General features: G+C 48.7%; 1 protein-coding gene across 2 annotated transcripts; it reads left to right on the top strand.

Annotated features, from left to right (window-relative positions):
• The first annotated feature begins 1,441 nt into the window (after positions 1-1,441).
• Positions 1,442-19,355, top strand: sdhaf3 (succinate dehydrogenase complex assembly factor 3). Of its 2 annotated transcripts, XR_003933990.1 has the most exons (3): positions 1,442-1,693; positions 9,675-9,951; positions 19,311-19,355. XR_003933990.1 is itself a non-coding variant. In XM_030120814.1 (2 exons), exons 1-2 carry the CDS (start codon positions 1,523-1,525, stop codon positions 9,867-9,869), a joined length of 366 nt encoding a protein of 121 aa, XP_029976674.1. In that variant the 5' UTR covers positions 1,442-1,522; the 3' UTR covers positions 9,870-10,534. The 2 variants fall into 2 exon arrangements, 1 of the variants encoding a protein (XP_029976674.1); XM_030120814.1 differs by lacking the exon at positions 19,311-19,355 and having other exon boundaries at positions 9,675-10,534.
• The last annotated feature ends 607 nt before the right edge of the window (positions 19,356-19,962 follow it).

Below are 19,962 nucleotides of genomic sequence, written 5' to 3'. Positions count from 1 at the left end.
TCGGTGGAGAATCGAGCCAACGAACTGTGTCCGTGTTTATAGTTGGACATTCTCAGTCCTGTAAAGATTCATACAGATCATACAGGTCAAATCTGAGGGAAGCTCAGAACTAACAGCGACTTGTGAAAGGATGAAAATACTGAATTAATGAGAGCTGGCTCTTCTACCTACACTCCTGACTTATCTTCAATCCCAGTTATTAATGGCGAAGCTCTCTGACGACGGAACAGGTGGGCCTTTAACCCTCCAGACTTTTCCCCATATTCACGATATCTAGAATCAGCTCTGTTTTTAAAGCAACACCTTCATTTAACAAGTCGGGAGAGGCGAGTCGGCCAGCCGCTGATCGACAGATTCTAGATCAGCTCCTGAATGTTTAAAAGACATAATTTTTCCTCATGTTCCGACCCTGTAAATAACCCTTTAAAGATTCCCACAGGAGCTCAGACTCAGATTGGTTCAGGGAGAGAAAAGCTTCTGTTGCGCTTTTAACAAATGTATAAACTTTACCATCAGATAGAAGTGAAATGTTGAATCTCCGCTGGGTGGAGTATTTCAGAGCTATAGGTGCATAATCTGGAACTATAACAGGGTGATATAAGATATCTGTCACTTTGGGCACCGGTCTGGGGTCAGTGAAAACATAGCCTATGGGGGAAAATGATGGAAATGTGAATAAAAAGGATGTTGCCTCCCGGTAGAATAACAGAACCTCTGGGGGTCGACATAAACATCATCTGACATAAAACTGCAGAGAACTTCAGCCATGTGTGACTGATGAAGGCCAGGTTTGGAACGGTCTAGCACAGCTCATTTCCCCACCAAAAATAAGAAACATAGAGAGGGTACATTTTCAAGTTTGTTTATGAAACTGGGATGATCAAAATTTGGTGCATAAACATTGACAATTAAAATAGGAACATGAAATATAATCTCTAAAATAGTGAAATACCCTCCATCTATATCAGACGCTGGCCGCACCAGCGGTGCCCACCATACGACCAGGTGGTCGTATTCCTGGGTTTTGGAGGCATGTCAGCGCTTATATAAGGTTAACGTAGATCAACAGTGTCCAGAAATGCTCACACAAGTTGAAAAAACACACCCTGGCATGTCTTGCTCCATTGGACACCAAACCACGCCCCCACGTATTTAAATTTTTAATTGTAATTAAATTCAAATAATGTGAACCATTTAAACACTTTTTATATTGATTTTTTTTTTAATTCAGTTATGGAGTTTTTGGTTTCAGATTATTTATAAATATGTTTAACGCCTGTCAGAGGGGCCCTTGGGGAAGTTTTCCCCTGGACCCGGAACACTAGAAACACCATTTCTCCTCAACCGCCTGTCCGCTGCAGTTCCCCTCCGGTCCGCGGGGTGGCGGTAACGCCCCCTGTGCCTCAGCCGGCTCGTGAGCCGGAAGCTGAAGAGGCTCCGGTTCCGTGGTAAACAAGGACATGTGCGGTGTTTAGTAAGTCTCCTGTCCTCCGCCAGCTCGGGGGTTTCCTCAGGTACACCGATGGCGGCTCACGTGTCCGCGGTGCGCGCGCTCTACAAGAGGATCCTGGTGCTGCACCGCTTCCTGCCCATCGACCTGAGAGCGCTGGGGGACCAGTACGTGAAGGACGAGTTCAGGAGGCACCGGGGCGCGTCCCCGGAGGAGGCGAAGGGCTTCATGACGGAGTGGCAGGTACACACACACACACACACACACACACACACACACACACACACACACACACACACACACACACACACACACACACACACACACACACACACACACACAGAGAGAGCTTTACCTGAGGAGGGGATTCAGGAGAGCAGTGCTGGTGGAATGTATTGAGGAGTTCCAGGTCAACCTCAGCTGCTCTGCCCCAGGAAGACGACATGTATAAATAAATAAATAAACAATTAACAAACAAATAAATGTGTTTCTTTGATAATCAGAGCTGAATTGCAGCGGTCGAGGCCTGACTGCTCTCTGGCCCTTCACCCATCCTCCTGAGTCAGTGCTGGGAGGAAGTAGAATTTCCCCTGTCAGCCCCTCGATCAGGGTTCTGCAACCTGTTTGACCCCAAGAACCATTTTTGCGACTTTTTTCAAGTCTGTCAAGTTTGCTTGCAGCTATCGACCTTTAAAATGCGCTGAAGCTTAGTATATAGTTTTGATTCACATATATAAAAAACTGGATCTTATAATACATTCATGAAGTTTTAACTACAGTTCAGAATACTGAACCTTTTGACACATTTAACCCATTTTTTAACCTGATTTTAACAGTTTAGCTCCTCTTTTTAAGCTTTTTTTTTGTTGACAATTTAAAAATGTTAGCTGTTTTAGGCATGCTACCTGCTTTTCATCAGGTTTGCATGTTTTTCTCTAACAATAGTAATTTTTTTCTTTTAGAAATCTAGAAATTTCCTTTTTTTAAGACACTCTATCTAGATTTTTCCCCATTTCCTGTGGTTTTAGCTATTTTTCCAAAATTTGCTTGCACCTTTTTTTGAATCTCTTAAACCAAGAGTCACGAAAACTTGTGTATACTCCTGTGGTGTGTAACCAGAATTAAAAAAAGTTCAATGTTTTTTTTCACGTTCCATGTTGTGAAGCTTCATGGAGCCGCTACAGAGGGGCTGAAGAGCCACATGTGGCTCCAGAGCCGCAGGTTGAACACCCCTGCACTACATCCTGCAGGCTGTTAGTTTCAGGAGTCCTGGTTCAATAAGCTGAACTGATTGTGTCTTTAATGTCAGATTATTCCGTGTAATTCGTCTCATTGTTAAATAATCCGCCACTGGCCGTCCCTCCTGCAGAAGAGCTGGAGTTTCTGCGTCTCCAGCCGTGATAAACGTGATGCACCTGGTGGATGAATCTCTCTCTGGGTCGACTCAGGAGCTGTCTCCTGCTGCAGTGTCCCCGTACGGCCACACGGGGGCAGAGCAGCCCCTGTTATGAGTGGCTGGAGCCTCCTGGCCTGACTGGATGGAGCTGAAGCTGATGGAGGCTGGTTTCTGTCAGACAGCGCCTCCTTCCTGCTGGCTGGGTGTGAACCTGTCGCTGCCGCCGACCTGTGAAACCTGCCCTGCCCTCCAGGACCCAGACCTGTGAAAACCAGACGCAGTGACCTCTGACCTTCCAGCCGCTAGCTCAGCTGCTGCCGTCAGTCAACCATGAGCTTAACCTCCGCCGTCGGTCAGCCGTTAGCTCAGCCGTTAGCTCAGCTCACCCCCCCCCCCCCCCCCACCATCATGGTTTTGCGGCTAACACTCGTCTGCTAGCAATGACGTAGCTAGCGTTCACGCCGCGTCGCTGATCTCTCAGGCTTCACCGTCGTCTTATTTCTCAGACTATTGTTCTTTGACCATTTTTTACATTTTGTGACCCTGACCAGAGCCCCGTGCAGTCTAGTTTTGGCCAGCGGACCTCATGTTTGGCACCCCTGATGTGCTGTTTTTAGAGGTAGCAGAGCTTTTAAACACCGGTTGGTTCTGGCTTCACGGACGCCGTGCTGGCTCGCCTGCAGTCTGAGGAAACAGAAGCGTCCGTTGTGGTTCTCGGTGAAGGTACCTGCAGCGGCGGCGCGTCTTCTCTCTGGGTTTCTCGCCACACAGGACACACCGGGCTGCTGAACGCAGATGTGTGCGTTTTGCACGCGGTTCCAAAACGCGTCCTCGCCACGAGGGAACCCGGCGGCTTTTTACGGCGCCGTGGGGGAGAGCCCATGTTTTTCCGGCGTAATTACGCCGCGGCTGGGGGAAGCTCGATCAGCCATCTGCAGGTAATTCCTCTAATGAAGTGGAGGCTGATTGCAGCGGGGATCCCCAGGGCCCTCGCCGTCAGCGCCGCCGTGCCGCCGCATCGCAGCACGTGTTGCTGCCCGGAGCGCCGGAGCTTTCCTGGTTCAGGCTCAGGCTTCTGATGGAAGGTCGATTTTAAAAACAGAATGATGGTGTTCAGCAGAGCACCGCAGTGAGGACGCGACACCGAGAGGCGTGTTGTTCTCTTCTGTAAATGAAAATCTGTCTTTTTATTCAGAATTACATCACTCTTAATGTTTACATTGAAATAGTAGTTCTGAATTAATGTTTCCAGAAAGTACACATTTTATCACTTTTATTTAGTTCCTCTTCATATCTGGGGGAGGGGAATGGTTCTGATTGGACAATTGGACAAGAGCACGAAATGATGTGTTTACATCTACAGGAAGTGAACACCCTCCACTTCCTGCTTCTTTCTGTCTTGGCTAGCTTTGACACTCCAGCTTGTTAGTCTTCCATCCGTCCTCTCTCTTCATGATGACCATTTCTTCTGAGGCGCCGTTAAACAAGTCGTTACCGAGCCTGGCAGCCATCTTGGAATATGTGCGTCGTCGCGACAGGACGAGAAAACGAACAGAATGGTTTCATCGACTCCCTCTAGTGGTGGAGTCGAGCATCACAGTTGAAGCCTTCAAACACCATCTTACAGACTGATCGACCTCCCCTCGTTTGATGCTAACGGGAAGCTCGCCAAGAACGGTCGGAGGACCCCCCCCCCACACACACACACACACACACACACACACACACACACACACACACACACACACACACACACACACACACACTCCAGACCACCATGCAGAAAGGTCACTGCTGGATGGGGTCTCTCATCAGGACCGGTGTCTCTCCAGGACGCAGATACCTATAGAAATGGTAGGATTATCATATATCAATAGATGCTGATTGCTCATTAACGGCGGCGCCCCCCGGGACTCCAGCGACTGGGGGGGGGGGTTCATCTCCTGGACCAGCACTCAGTCAATGACCCACGTCAGACCTGATGGTTCCCCAGCAACAGTCCCTGTCTCTGTCCCCGTATCTGTCCTCGTGTCCGTCCCCGTGTCCGTCCCCGTCCCCGTCCCTGTCTCTGTCCCCGTCCCCGTCCCCGTCCCTGTCCCCGTGTCCGTCCCCGCGTTGGTTTTGGACCTCCGGGCCGTCGGCCCTCGGCCACGTGTGTTTTTCTGTTCGCTCTCTGGATTGAAATGTCCTCTGGGCTTCACGAAGCGTCTGCTGAGAAGAGCTTTTGACACCGTCCTCTGCTCCCGCTGCGTCTCTGTGGAGTCCTGACATGAGGAGAACACGGCGAGCGAACAAACGTCCAGCCTCGTCCTCTCTGACGGCGGCGTGGAGATCGTCTGAAGTCCCACTGTCGGGAACAAATAGGAGATGAAAGAGCTGCGGTTCACGTTGGGTCGACACCGGAGCTGAACGGGCGACAGGCAAACATGAAACGAGTTGAAGCACAGCGGAGGTGAGGCCGTTCTTCCATGGAAACATTTATTCCTCTTCAGTCTTTATACAATCTGAAATTCAGATTGCAGAGCAGAGCTGGGCATCCTAAGGCCCGGGGACCATATGTGGCCCTGTGGTTCTGCCTGACCGGCCCTCAGAGTGTGTCTCGGGCATCCTGGGATTACTGTTATCACTGGACGTATCACTTCTGAAACAGCCTCATTTTTTAGCGTTCCTGGTCATTATGGAGTGTTTCACAGTGGAAACAAAGACGGTGTCGTTTTTATTTACTTATTTAAACTCGTCTGTCGGAGGGATCGTGTTTCACGTGTCCCTCTGGGCGAAAATGAGCTTCTTCTTTCCACCAACTGATGTAACTTAATGAGTAAATAATGACCAGACTGCTAATGCTAATGCTAGCGCCGCAATGATTCGGATTATTAAAGGATTAAAAATCCAGTGAAGCAGCTTTGAGGAAGCAGCCTTGGAGGCTGATTAAAGCCGCTCTTCTAATTAAATACTATCCTTTAGTGAGCAGTAACCCGTGAATTAGTGTTTTCATTAGTGGAAGCAGGAACGTTTCTCATGATGTTTAATCTGGAACTTTCCACACGAGTCCTGGAAATGAGAGGAGACCAGGAGGAGGGTTTACTGTGTTCGGTGATAGTCTTAGTAATTGAAGATGTCCAAGAAAAAAAAAAGTAATACTTTGGTGTGAAGAGTGTGCTGGACCTTCGTTTTTCACACGGCAGCCCCAGAAAAGACGCGGCTCTCCTCTGTTCTGTTGGAGTCGACTCTTCAGTGCTGCTGACGTTCTCCCTCCGGTCGCCGCTTGTTCCTGCTCAGAGAGAAGCTGCTCCTCAGACCAGCCTACGTGACCTGTAGTGTTTTAGGAGTTTCTCTTCTTTCTCTTCCTTTGATTGACGAGGCCATTAACGCTGTGAATAACCACATTTAGAAACAAGAAAAGATGCATGAAATAAAATCCTGTTAAAATTATAGAAAGCTCGTTACCATTTCGATGCCTGATACCAAAATCTGCAGTATCGGCCGATACTGATGATTGTCGTTCAGCGTATCGGAGATGCTGTGCCGGTGTTTTGGATTAACTGGTGACAACCGAACACAGGTTGAACACATTTATAATAAAGCTTCAGTGTGTCTCTTTATTTGCTACAGTTAGCAGGCGCAACAGATGCTAAGTTAGTCAACAGCTAACAGGGAAACCAGTGAACCGATGACACTGGTTTAGCAGCTGGTACTCCAGTGGACAGGCTGGAGATGCAGGTTTCTCTCTGATCATCTGAAGAAAACAGTCCTTTAGCAGCGGCTCGGCCGTTTACAGCATGTCAAGGTGAAGTTGTGCTGTTGCTCGATAGTCTCGAATATCAAACATTTTTGAGAATGTTTTTCTCATATCCAGTGTTTTGGCCCACGTCAGACCCGATCCAGGTCTAGATTATCGGATCAAACCATCCCTAACACCAAACCATCAGTGACATCAAAAGACACAATCCTCCAGTGTGTGAATTGTAAGATGTCTGGACGGTCTTGGGATGTTCTGTGGACAGTCTGTGGTCTGTTTGGACAGTCTTTGGACTGTATTTGACCTACGTTTGGATGGCCTTTGGACAGTCTCTGGACTGCGTTTGGAAGGTCTTTGTTCTGCCCTTGGAAGGTCTTTGGACAGTCGTCATTCTGCGTTTGGACGGTCTTTGGTCTGCGTTTGGACAGCCTTTGGACAGTCTGGACTGCGTTTGGATGGTCATTCTGCGTTTGGACGGTCATTCTGCGTTTGGACGGTCATTCTGCGTTTTGAAGGTCTGTGGACGGCCTTTGGATAGTCTTTGGTCTGCGTTTGGACGGTCTATGGGTGGTCTTTGGACTGCATTTGAACTGTGTTTAGGTGGTCTTTAAACTGCGTCTGGACGGTCTGTGTACTACATTTGGACGGCGTTAGGACAGTCTTTGGACGGCCTTTGAACTGTTTTTTGATGGCCTTTGGACGCTCTTTGGACTGCGTTTGGACGGTCCTTGGACGCCTTTTGGATGGTTGTTGTACTGCGTTTGGACGGCGTTTGGGTGGTCGTTGGACTGCGTTTGGACACTCTTTGGACTGCGTCTGGACGGCGTGTGACAGAGGCCGATGGGCCATCTGGACTCTCTGGACTCGTTTCACCCGCCAGCTGTTGACCGACTCATTGATCAGTTTTTATGTGCAGAATGACGCAGACTGTGGCGGTCAGAGCGCGCTAACATGGTCACATGTCCACTAAAACGCTTTTTTATTATTATTGCCTTTTTATTTTCAGTGATCGGCGAAAGTTGGAAGCTATTATTGGAAATGCCCCGACTCTTTCATTTAGTTTGTCATTGCTGTGAGAGAAGGAGTCCTTCAGCCTGGGCTTAAACCACCAGCTGTTCTCCTCCGTGTTGTTCTGGTTCGCTGCTGCACAAATACAGTAAATTCTGTTATTTAATGAACGCAAACCCTTCTTTACTTCCTCAGGAAGGACTCCCAGGCTTGGTTTTGAGTTTAATCCTTTTATTTCAGCAGCACTGCTGCGAGTTCTCAGTTCAGAGTCTCTCACTGACGATATAAAACCAGGAAAAGACACGAGTTGTTTCTCATGATTCCATCATGACTGCTGAAAAGCAGATGAAATTATTTGAGCTGTGTGGAACGGAAAAGGACTTACCAAGGATGACCAAGTTACCAAGAATTCAGACGGTAAAGATAAGAGAGTACGACAGGGAACAAGTAGTTCTCTCTCTGTAACCTGCTCAAAATCAGATCCACTGTTTTTTCACACCTTGGGTTCCACCGAAACAAGAGGCCAGTTTCACTTCAGGAGTTGAAACGCATTCAGAAACTCTTGTTACATTTCAAGTTTCAATTATCGTTTAAGATGGTGAGAATTTCTTGACATTTTCAGCTGTTTTTGAACCTGATTTTAGTAATTTTGTCCTTTTTACAGCATTTTACAATAGTCATACTTTACCAAAGGTAAATTCCTTGGATAAATAGGAACGTAGTTGAATATCGAATCAGACGGTATGAAATCTAATTATTTTAAATGTTAAAATGTCCAAGTCTGAACAGAGACTCGTATAAACACAGAAAGGATGAAAAGAACCAAAACTGATGGCCACAGGATGGAAGGATGTTTCAGCCATTTGATCTCTTTTCTAGGCAGTTTTGCTTGTTCTTCCCTCATTCTTAAGCTTTGTCTTTTCTAGAAATGCTCATCTTTTTAGCATGTGTTGTTACCATTTCTTTTTTTATTTTTTTTTATTTTGATTCCCCCCCCCCATTGGAGTTGTTAAATAACTGTGTAGGGGAAGAGGCCGCAGACGGAGTTGTCGTTTCCTTCCTTTTTCCAGGTAAACATTCTCCGCTTCGACGGGAAGCTCTGTCTTCGTGTAAGCTCCAACTCCATAAGAGAAATCATAACACCTCCCAGTGAAACGATGTCGGACGGCAGCATGAGGGCGTATTCACCTCCAGCAGGGGGCAGCAGTGAGAGGCGTCTGTCACAGAGGAAAACAAAACACTAAAAATTGTTCATAATTAAAAATGGACTTGGATGTGACGGAGGACACGTCTCCAGTGCTGCTACCGCATTCTTTATCGGTGTTTTTGTCTCCTGTTCCCTTCATGGCTTCCTCCGTCTGTGATTGGAAGTTTCATTTGCGTTAACGCGTTGCTGTCTGACGTTCTCCGTAGAGTCATTTAATCTCCGAGTTCTGACCGTTCGGTTATGAAAGCTCATTGAAAGTCTCGACATGTTGCTTGAAGACTCACTCAGGATGTTTCCTTCCTGGCTCCAACTCAAACTAATTCCATTACTGCAGCAGGAAAGACTCTGGGGTGGATGGAGGAGCTGCTGGTGCTGCATTAAACCCCAGAGGCTCTGAGGACCAGGATGTTTGCTGAAACCATGAATGACTCCCAGGAATTTTGAATTAAACTCAGTTTAAAGAACAGTTACAGTATGTCAACCACTGGCCTTTGAAGGCTTTAATTAGAATGAACGTCTACTACATCAGGCTAAATGCTGCTGAAGGACTAGTGTTTGGAGTCTGACGGCTCTGCTGTACCGGCTAGCGGCAGGTGACGGCTCTGCAGCGCCGACTAACTTCAGATGAAGGCCCTACAGTGCTGACTAGCGGCAGGTGATGGATAGCTGACGAGTGGCAGGCGGCAGGTGACGGCTCAGTGGCGCCGACTAGCAGCAGGTGACGGCTCTGCAGCGCCTGCTAGCAGCAGGTGGATTCATAAAGCATTTTGGTTTTTTCAAAACATAAAAAAGCAGTATTGATGGAAGCAGCAGTGAAAACTCTTCGCCGTGTTGACGTCCCGTCCCGTCTCTCCCGTCTCTCCCGTCCACGCAGAACTATAAGGAGACCCTGCAGAACCAGGTCCTGGCGTCGGCGGGGGACCGGCTGGGCCCGGCCCGCTTCGGGGCCGACCTGCCGGAGGAGAAGCTGCGGGACTTCCAGGACGAGCAGATCGGGCAGCTGTACGAACTCATGCTGGAGTCCACCAAGCCCAACCGGCAGTTCGACATCCGCGAGGACGGACAGTGAGACGCCCAGACGAGGCTTTTAAGGAGATGTGATTATGTAAACGAGCTGTTTGTTTGTGTCTTTTACTGTGACAATAAACCGGACACACACACACACCCCACTGGCGTCACTGAGGTGGCAGCAGCGGCTGTCCTCTGTCCACTCCGTGAACACATTGGCGCGCTCCGGGCCGTGAAGGGGCGAGCTCCGTGCGGAGGAGGATCCTCTGGGCGTCGCGGCGCAGCGGCTCGTTATTGGAGTTAACTCGCCGTCGTTTCTGCTCCGGCGGAGTTCAGACGCGACGCTGATAAGAATCACTCATGCACACAACAAAGAGACGATGGTGGAGATCCTGCTTCTCTTCCTCCGACCTCGACACACTGATACACACCTCTGTTCAGAGCAGAGGCTGTTAGGAATGATCACACTTTCATCATTCATTTCCCACAAACAACGGTTTTTAATTTAAATTCAAACTGATGGACACGTAAATACTGGATACCTCAAGTTGTTTCAGTGTCTGGAGAATTGCGTTTCAGTTTTATTAAATGTTTTGCTGAATGGAGCCGGAGGGTTGAAGAGTTCATTCAGGTAGTTTTTTTTTTTTTCAAATTAAATGTACCTTCGATCTTTGACGGCAGCAGTGTGAATCGCTGTTCCAGGAAATAAATGTTTTGCCTTGTTCAGAGTGGAAAATGATTAAATGTGTGAATTAAATTAGTCTTAATGTGTTGAAAACTCACCCCTATGGTTTAAAACAAACAAATCAATTAACAATGCCTTTTTTCTTTTCACTTTTACATTGAAAAAAAACCCGAACATGAAGCCGTTATCAGAAAACTCACTGATAAAGTATGAAGCAGCTGGTCTTAATGTTTTGGCTGGTTAGTCTGTAAGGAAGGTGATGGATAAACGGCTCTGCTCTGCCGTGTGGTGATTAGCGGAGCTTCCACTGATTAATATCGGCCGCCAGAGATCCGCCACTAATTAATCCAAGGACGACCAGCGAAACGCCGACGCTAACGGTTCAACATGAGCCGAGCGTCGGCGCAGTGGGGGGGTCGAACCACCGCTCCTCTGATGTGCTACAGCGGGGGGGTCGCGGAGATGGACACCTCGTCCATAAATAAAACTCATGACGACAACATCTCGGGGAGCTTCTTCCCCTTGGTTTATGACGGAAGAAGTCACGTTTCCAGAGGCGGCAGAACGATTCCGGTCGTCTCGAGCAGATCCAAATGATTAAATATTTATTGTGAAGTCTAAAGACCCCTGCGCTAACATTTGATTTTATTATACTCTGCCCTCGGAGGAAGGCGGCGCCTCCCTCCACCCCGAGCAAATCAGTTCGACTGACTGCAGCCGGTAAAATATTTATAATTGATTTTTAAATGAGACGTGTGGAACTATTGGTGTGATGAATGTAAAGGAGACAAAACAGGACTAATCCTCTGGAACGGATAAAGTCGGCTGTTTCCACCCTGGTTCTTCCTTCAAAATTGCTTCTTTTCCTGGAAGGATTTAATCATCGCATTTCCCCCCGGACCAGGAAGTGATCAAATGCAGTGGCCTGGATTCACCGCCTCCATCAGCGGGAGCCACCGGGAGCAGCCAGCTCCAGACCCGGGTCCTGTAGTCCAGACCCGGCTCCGGACGACTGGAGCCGGGCTAACCCAGGCAAGCCCTGGGCCAAACCGCTGCACAACCAGATTAAACCAGGACAAAACTCGAGTAAAACCAGAGTAAAACAGGGTCAAGCACCAACAAAACCAGGCTAACCTTGGGCCAACACCACCAAAACCAGATTAACCCAGGACAAAACTTCAGTAAAACCAGACTAAACCAGGACCAAAAAAAGGATAAGCCTGGGCTGAACTGTGTAAACTGGTTTTTGAAGTGATCTGAATGACAGAAAATAGTCCAAACACACAGTCACAGTATAAACCAGGTCTAAATGACATCAAAACCAGGCTGAACCCGGTCCAGTACTCAACCCAACCAAACTAAAGTAAACCGCTTTAAGCCCGACTTAAACTAAAATAGAAGCACAGTAGATCCACGTGATGAAATCCAGACGTCGTTTCCACTTTCAGGCCACTTCTTATGGAACTCATGACCGCGGTGAAGCTGTGCACACAAGAACCGACCGCACATTAAACACACACACACACACACACAGACCTGTTCACGTGTGGTCAGAGCTTCAGGATTTTAATACTTTTGTATTTTTTAAGACAAAAGTTCAACTGAAAATTGTAGCTTCGTTTGAGAAAAGCCAGGTTGTGACGGCGCGGGTTCAGAGTTTCCTCAAATTGAAATGACGTGAAGTGTTTGTGTTTCTGCGTGGGTGTCATTAGATTTCACACTCGTCTGGGAACGCTCTTCCCGGCTCTCGGTCTGCGTCACGAGAGCGGCTCTGGCCGTACGGCGGCCCGCAGGACCCAGCAGGTTATCTGTAGAGGACCAGATCCACGTCTGGGACTCGCCGGCGAATCCATTATCGGCGGCGCCGCGCCGCTGATGATGAGTGTGAAATGAGAGCTGGAGGAGAAACGCCTGTGAGGGCGGCCGATAGCGCGACGGGACAAAGAGAGCAGATTCAATTATGTGCATCGGAGCGGAGGTGTGACGACGACGGCTAATTCAAAAACCTCCTCAAACACTCCGAGGTGGTGGAGTGACGGCGGCTCCGCCGATAAAGATCAAACTGTTGAGCAGAAGCACATCAGATCCACAGGTTTACAGCCATAAAACCGTTTTCCTGAAGGACGATTTTCAATAAAGAGGCTTCAGTCAGCAGCGAGAAGACGACTGAACAACATCACTGTTTTTCTTTATTGAACAAGCAAACAGAACAGAGGAGAGAAGGAGGAGAGCGACGACACGACAGTCTTTCAGGTGATATGGACACTCCAGACGAGCGGCTATGACCCTGATGGAGGTATGACAGAGAACGTTTTGTTGGAGAACACAGCTGGTAGTGATGTGGGATCTGGGATCCAGGTATCAAATTACAGCAGGGTATCAGGAGAGACCTATTAGTCTAACAGCCCGCAAGAAAACGAGGTAACCGAGTCCACATGCAGAATATGAAGAGTGATTAAAGATGAGTGGGATCATGCAAATGTGACAGTGATCATGCATATGACCTCTGACCCCTGAGAAGACCAGAAGCAGGCCAGACAACCGGTGGCCATCCCAGAGCCCAGATCCCAGAACCCCCCCTCCCCCCAGGAAGAAGTCCGCCACCCTGAGATCCAGGGTACCACCCCCCTCCCATGAATCCCTGCTCTGGTGAATCTATACCCCGTCCTGCCAGTCAGCCCAGAAATAAACTGGTTTAAAACCCGGTCCGTGGTGCAGAATAAGAAAAGAGCCGTGTTACTGCTTCCTCTGGGGGTGTTATTCTGTTTTACTGCCTGTTTTCACCTTTTTCTGATATTTCTTTACAAATGAATTGACACAAAACGTGGTGATTATGTAATACGAGGGGGAAATAACCACATTTCCCCCTGTGAAACACCTTGTTACAAAATATGATGAATATGAGGAAATGAATGTTTTCATGCACTGAAATGAGACGAAGCTTCTTGTGTTTTCCTGGAGGCTCTCGGAACATTTAACTAAATATCTAATGCAGTCCAATTTAAGCCGGAGCGAGCACCTTGAACACCTGATGAATATTTATGTGATCAAATAATCTTTTGGGTTTTCACTGATCAATCATGTATGACCGTATTGGTGCTTGGGGACTCCCATTTACTGCCGTTCGCTGCTTTAAGTCTTGGACGCAGCCCATTGCTATAATGACCACCTTGGAGGACGATTCTTTTTAAAACACATCATTTTTATTTCAAATGTTAATTTCCATTGTAAAGTAGAGTCATTTCCAGCCTGTAATCCTGCTCGAGGAAAGCAGGCGGAGTCTGAACCACTCAGTGTTCATTTACAAATCAACAGCGCTCAGTTACACTGGCCGGCCAGAACAATAAGACCACCGAGCGACGCCAGCAGCAGGTTTTCAATGGTTTACAAAAAAATGGAGTTCTTTTAAGGAGCTGTAACCCAGGACTTCAGGCTGGCGTCTCGTCTCTCCTCAGGCGTCTGTCTCTTTGGAGGGTTTCATGAAGACGTGTCTCTGTCACCTGTTAGTCTGTGAAAACCGAGCAGCGCTCACGTCCATCACAGGTCCGCAGTGATTCACCCAGAGGAACAGGGACGGTGTGTGTGTGTGTGTGTGTGTGTGTGTGTGTGTGTGTGTGTGTCACCTCCTCCTCAACAGCCCTACGTCCTGAGTGCTGCTGTTTGCTACATGATGCTTCTCTCACACCGAAGCTGAACACCGTGAACTCAGAGCAGCCTGCTGTCCAGAGACCAGACCAGACCGGACCAGACCGGACCAGACCGGACCAGATCAGATCAGACCAGACCAGACCGGACCGGACCGGACCGGACCGGACCGGACCGGACCGGACCGGACCGGACCAGATCAGACCAGACTAGACGGGACGAGACCAGACGAGACAGGATGAGACCAGACCAGATGAGACAGGGTTGGGGTGAGACCAGACCAGACCAGACAGAACGGGACAAGATGAGACGGGATGGAACCGGATTCGACAAGACGAGATGGGACAAGACAAGGAGAGATAGGACGGGATGGAACGGGACGAGACGGAACAGGATGAGACCAGACGAGATGGGACAGGGTTGGGGTGAGACGAGATCACAGAGGATGGGACAAGATGAGAAGGGACAGGATGGGACGGGATTCAACAGGACGAGACGGGACAGGGTGAGATGAGACAGGACGGGACTTGATGGATTAAGACCGAACGAGAAGGACGAGACGAAACAGGACGGGATGGGATGAGACGAGATGGGACAGGACAGGACAAAACCGAACGATTCAGGACAGGACAGGACGGGACAAGACCAGGCAAGACAGGATGGGACTCAGCGGGACAAGACCAAATGATTCAGGACGGGACGAGATGCGACGGGACAGGATGGGACAAGACCAGACGAGACGTGGCATGACGTAACTGAACGGGACAAGAGACGAGACGTCCACATGTGACACGTCCATATGAAGAGTGTCTCCTGGCAGCAGCGTCTTCCTGAGCTGAAGGTCTGGCATCAGCTCCAACACATCTGAAGGAAACTTTCTGCTGGAGGTGAAAACTTCAGGGGAGACGTGAAAACGGCAGAAGTTCAGAGAAATTCCTCTGACGTTTGAACACAAATGAACCTGGTGGAGAAGAAAGGTGAGAGGGAGCAGGTCGACAGAGCACTGGTACACATTAACATCCCAATAATATCAATAAAACTAATGAAAAATAAATTCATGACTAACTGGACTCTGTTTGAAGGTCTTTGCTGGTTTTATTCTGGAAAATCCCCCGCAGGCTGGAGGAGACTTTCTGTTTCCACAACAAGCTGACAAGTGGCGTGAATCAAGCTCCGCCCACGACAGCAGCCGACCGACCGCCGGAGTGTTGGTGGAGGACGCCTTGATGGAGACGCCCGTCTTCTCCATCAGACGCCGTTTCCCGACGGCTAATTACCTCCAAGTATGAAAGAGACGAGCTTCACAGGGAGGATTTCCAGAAGCCACCTCCGCTCTGCGCCTCTGACGTGAAAACACAATCGGCTGCGGCGGCGGTCCCGGCGGTTCCTCCGCGGCGGATTACCGAGATGGATTAATGCTGCAGTCAGGATTAGCAGCAGACGCCGACTCTCACTCCTGTCAGAGAAGAAGAAGAAACAAACAAGAAACTTCTGCTGAAGCTGTGGTCAGTACCAAACCCAGGACCTGATGGAGCTAAGACCAGGACCCGATGGAGCAAAGACCAGGACCCGATGGAGCAAAGATCAGGACCCGATGGAGCAAAGACCAGGACCCGATGGAGCAAAGACCAGGACCCGATGGAGCAAAGACCAGGACCCGACGGAGCAAAGACCAGGACCTGATGGAGCAAAGACCAGAACCTGATGGAGCTAAGACCAGGACCCGATGGAGCAAAGACCAGGACCTGATGGAGCAAAGACCAGGACCTGATGGAGCAAAGACCAGGACCTGATGGAGCAAAGACCAGGACCCGATGGAGCAAAGACCAGGACCCGATGGAGCAAAGACCAGGACCTGATGGAGCTAAGACCAGAACCTGATGGAGCAAAGACCAGGACCCGACGGAGCAAAGACCAGGACCCGATGGAGCAAAGACCAGGACCCTATGGAGCAAAGACCAGGACCTGATGGAGCGAAGACCAGGACTTGATGGGGGGCAGACCACAGACAGCTGAATCTGAATTCCCACACAGTTTGCTGTTGCGGGTTCAAATCCGGACTGGTCCTCCTGCAGGTAGACCTGGAGAGGTGCCAGGGGGCCAGCTGAAGAGAGGCCACACAGACCAGCCAGGCCAGAGCCTGGACCGAGGAGGACTACAGTCAGAGACTCAGGAGCCGCCGGAGGGGGAAGACCCTGGATGTCAGGAGACCAAAGGGTCCATTCAACCTGTCTGAGGACACCGGGGTTTAGTGCTGGGACTGGAGTCTGCACGTTCTCCCTGTGCTGTTTAATGAATGGATGATGACAAACCATCTGTCACTCTATTAGTCTAAAATCTGCTATAACGTCACTTTTTGGATATAAAGCTTCTCTTTAGATGTTTATTCCTTCATTTCCAGGATCCACTTGTTTGCTGCTTCCAGAACAACTCTGGAGGAAAACTGTGAAGACGGCTCTTTGGGTCACGTCGGGTTGCACGTTTATACTTAACATCAGGATCAATATTTCTTCACTGACAACATTATGATTCCTGCAGTGTCTGAGGATTTCTGAGGGTTTTTAATTTCCCAGCAGGCGTCCAGATAGAGATGAGAGCTGACAGTCCTCTGAGGAAACTCCGTTAAAGGCTTCCTTCAGTAACGACAGGGCTCCATGTTTTCTCTCCCTGCTTCAGTCAGAACAGTTAAAATGGTTGAAAAGGTGAGAATCAGGGCTTCATCACTTCACATGACAATTCAGAGTACCTGTTGAAAACCTCCAGGCACAGGGAGAACATGCAAACCAAACGCAGACAAATGCTCCTGAAAGCCTGAAATTTAATCTGGGTCTTGAGGTGAGATTTTTAGTCATTCCACGATTGAGTAATCCCGTTCAACGCCTCACAGTAGCCTCACTCTGCAACTGAAGTTAAGCTGATCAATCTCTGTTGCATGAAGCATCTGTAGGTGCTGCTGAGGCGACGACTTTATCGTCTCAACCTGATCTCCACGGTGATGAGAGATGGTCTGCAATCTGGTGTTAGAGGAGAAAGATGCTCTTTAATCTGACGTTAGAGGAGGAAGATGCTCTATAATCTGACGTTAGAAGAGGAAGATGCTCTATAATCTGACGTTAGAAGAGGAAGATGCTCTATAATCTGATGTTAGAGGAGGAAGATGCTCTATAATCTGATGTTAGAAGAGGAAGATGCTCTATAATCTGACGTTAGGGGAGGAAGATGCTCTACAATCTGACGTTAGAGGAGGAAGATGCTCTATAATGTGACGTTAGAAGAGGAAGATGCTCTATAATCTGACGTTAGAAGAGGAAGATGCTCTATAATCTGACGTTAGAAGAGGAAGATGCTCTATAATCTGATGTTAGAGGAGGAAGATGCTCTATAATCTGACGTTAGAAGAGGAAGATGCTCTATAATCTGACGTTAGAAGAGGAAGATGCTCTATAATCTGACGTTAGAAGAGGAAAATGCTCTATAATCTGACGTTAGAAGAGGAAGATGCTCTATAATCTGACGTTAGAAGAGGAAGATGCTCTATAATCTGATGTTAGAGGAGGAAGATGCTCTATAATCTGACGTTAGAAGAGGAAGATGCTCTATAATCTGACGTTAGAAGAGGAAGATGCTCTATAATCTGACGTTAGGGAAGGAAGATGCTCTACAATCTGATGTTAGAGGAGGAAGATGCTCTATAATGTGACGTTAGAAGAGGAAGATGCTCTATAATCTGACGTTAGAAGAGGAAGATGCTCTATAATCTGACGTTAGGGGAGGAAGATGCTCTATAATCTGACGTTAGAAGAGGAAGATGCACTATAATCTGACGTTAGAAGAGGAAGATGCTCTATAATCTGACGTTAGAAGAGGAAGATGCTCTATAATCTGACGTTAGAAGAGGAAGATGCTCTATAATCTGATTTTAGAGGAGGAAGATGCTCTATAATCTGACGTTAGAAGAGGAAGATACTCTATAATCTGATTTTAGAGGAGGAAGATGCTCTATAATCTGACGTTAGAGGAGGTGCAGATGTAAAAAATGTTTCTAAATCTCTGAAGCTGATTTATGAAAACCTGGGAAAGGGTCCAGCAGAGAGGACTCTGGTCCTGATCTGCTGAACTCTGCAGATCAAGACAGGCTGAGACGTGGTGTGTGTGTGTGTGTGTGTGTGTGTGTGTGTGTGTGTGTGTGTGTGTGTAAGCTGATGAATCTGACAGTGTGCAGTATAACACACACCTCCCATGTCGCCCGTTCAGTTCATGAACATTTCCATTGTGTTTATGCTGATAGAGGAAGTGACTGTTGTTGTTCAGCAGCTGCTGCAGCTCGGCTGTTGTTTCTGTCTTTACTGCTTTGTAAAGAAGCTGCGACGCCACAGACTGAAGCGCCGTTCGATGGCCTCCTCCACCAACACGTCCTCTTCTCCAGGCCCTCGCCCTCGTCTGCTGCTGGACCGCCACTCCGATGTGGCGAAGCGACGCCGTCTGGAGCTGATCGCTGAACACTGGCTGAAAAACACCCGTGGTGCCTTTAGCTGATAGTCCGTTCAGCGTGGCGCACTTCATGGCTGCATGAATGTGAGCGTTAGCACAGGGCTGAGGCTAAAGCTAACGGACGCTAGCTTTAGCAGCGCAGAGCGAGGTGAGCCCTGACCTGCAGTGAAACACGATCGTGAAGTTTTCACTCGGCTCTGCTGCTGGAAGGGAGAGAATTCTCCAAATCTGCAGTTAAATCATGATTATCGGCGTCATAATCCCTCCCCGGCGGCGCGCTGATAAAGCCGTCCTCTTCCTTCCTGAGCGTCCCGGCCTTCATGAAAATGAATAGCGCGCTGAGGGGAGCATCAATTATTCACAGTCAATTACCGAGCGCGTTTTTTTCCGCCTCCTGTTCCACACGGGGGACGGCGCCTGCAGCCCGCTGCTCAGGTATTTTTAGGGTTTTATTATCAGGCGGCGGCTCGGCTCCTCTGGACGGCGGCGTGCGACGCCTCAGCCGCCGAGCCGCTCTCTGCTCCCCGTCGGAGGCGGACCTGGCCGCCGCCGGCGCCCGGCATGCTCTGACACACGGCATCTGCTCCCCATTTCAAAATGACACTTTTTTATTATTCTGACACTTTCTGAACATTTCTCCTGCGTGTCCCCTCGAACACACACACACACACACACACACACACACACACACACACACAAACACACACACACACACACCACTGGGGTTCAGCAGGACCGTGCTGAAACCCGGCAGGACCTTCCGGGCTGCAGAGTCCGCCTCTTCAGGACACCAAACACCACGAAGATCAGACAAACTCACTTTCACACACGAGACGATCTGAGACGATGTCTGAGAGCCGCTCAGTCACTCGTTCTTCACACGGAATTGAGGCTCGCATCAGAAGCTTCAGGACGTCTGGCGTTCAGGTGACATTTAAGGAAAAGGTCAAAGCCGCTGCTGCCGTGATTCTTAATCTTGAAGTTCGAACATTTCAGTGACGATTCTCTCAGCTCGGTTGGTTGAAGCAGAAGTCATGAACAGTCCGTCGCAGACCACAAACACAGACAACCGGTTAGTTTTTTTTCCAATTTATATCAATAGTAAATCTCAAAATATGTGTGATGCTTGGAGACGATCAGAGAACAGATGTTTTCCTGATTCGCCTCTGGACCGTCCCACCGTTGTCCCAGGTTCTTCAGACCACAGAGGGGGTGTGCCTAATCCCGTTCATGATCCCCATGTAAACGCTTCAGTCTGATTATTTCAAACAGCAAATGTCACAGTGCAAAGCATTATGGGATTGATCCACTGTAAATGAACTGGGTCACATCT

Source organism: Salarias fasciatus, chromosome 22 (genome assembly GCF_902148845.1).
Source record: "Salarias fasciatus chromosome 22, fSalaFa1.1, whole genome shotgun sequence".
NCBI lineage: Eukaryota > Metazoa > Chordata > Actinopteri > Blenniiformes > Blenniidae > Salarias > Salarias fasciatus.
This window is presented reverse-complemented; position numbering and strand designations above follow the sequence as displayed.

Bases quoted from the DNA above. Each gene is read 5' to 3' on its own strand.
- sdhaf3 (XM_030120814.1), top strand. From the start codon at position 1,523: ATGGCGGCTCACGTGTCCGCGGTGCGCGCGCTCTACAAGAGGATCCTG. The intron at 1,694-9,674 runs GTACACACACAC...CCGTCCACGCAG, and splicing joins GCTTCATGACGGAGTGGCAG to AACTATAAGGAGACCCTGCA.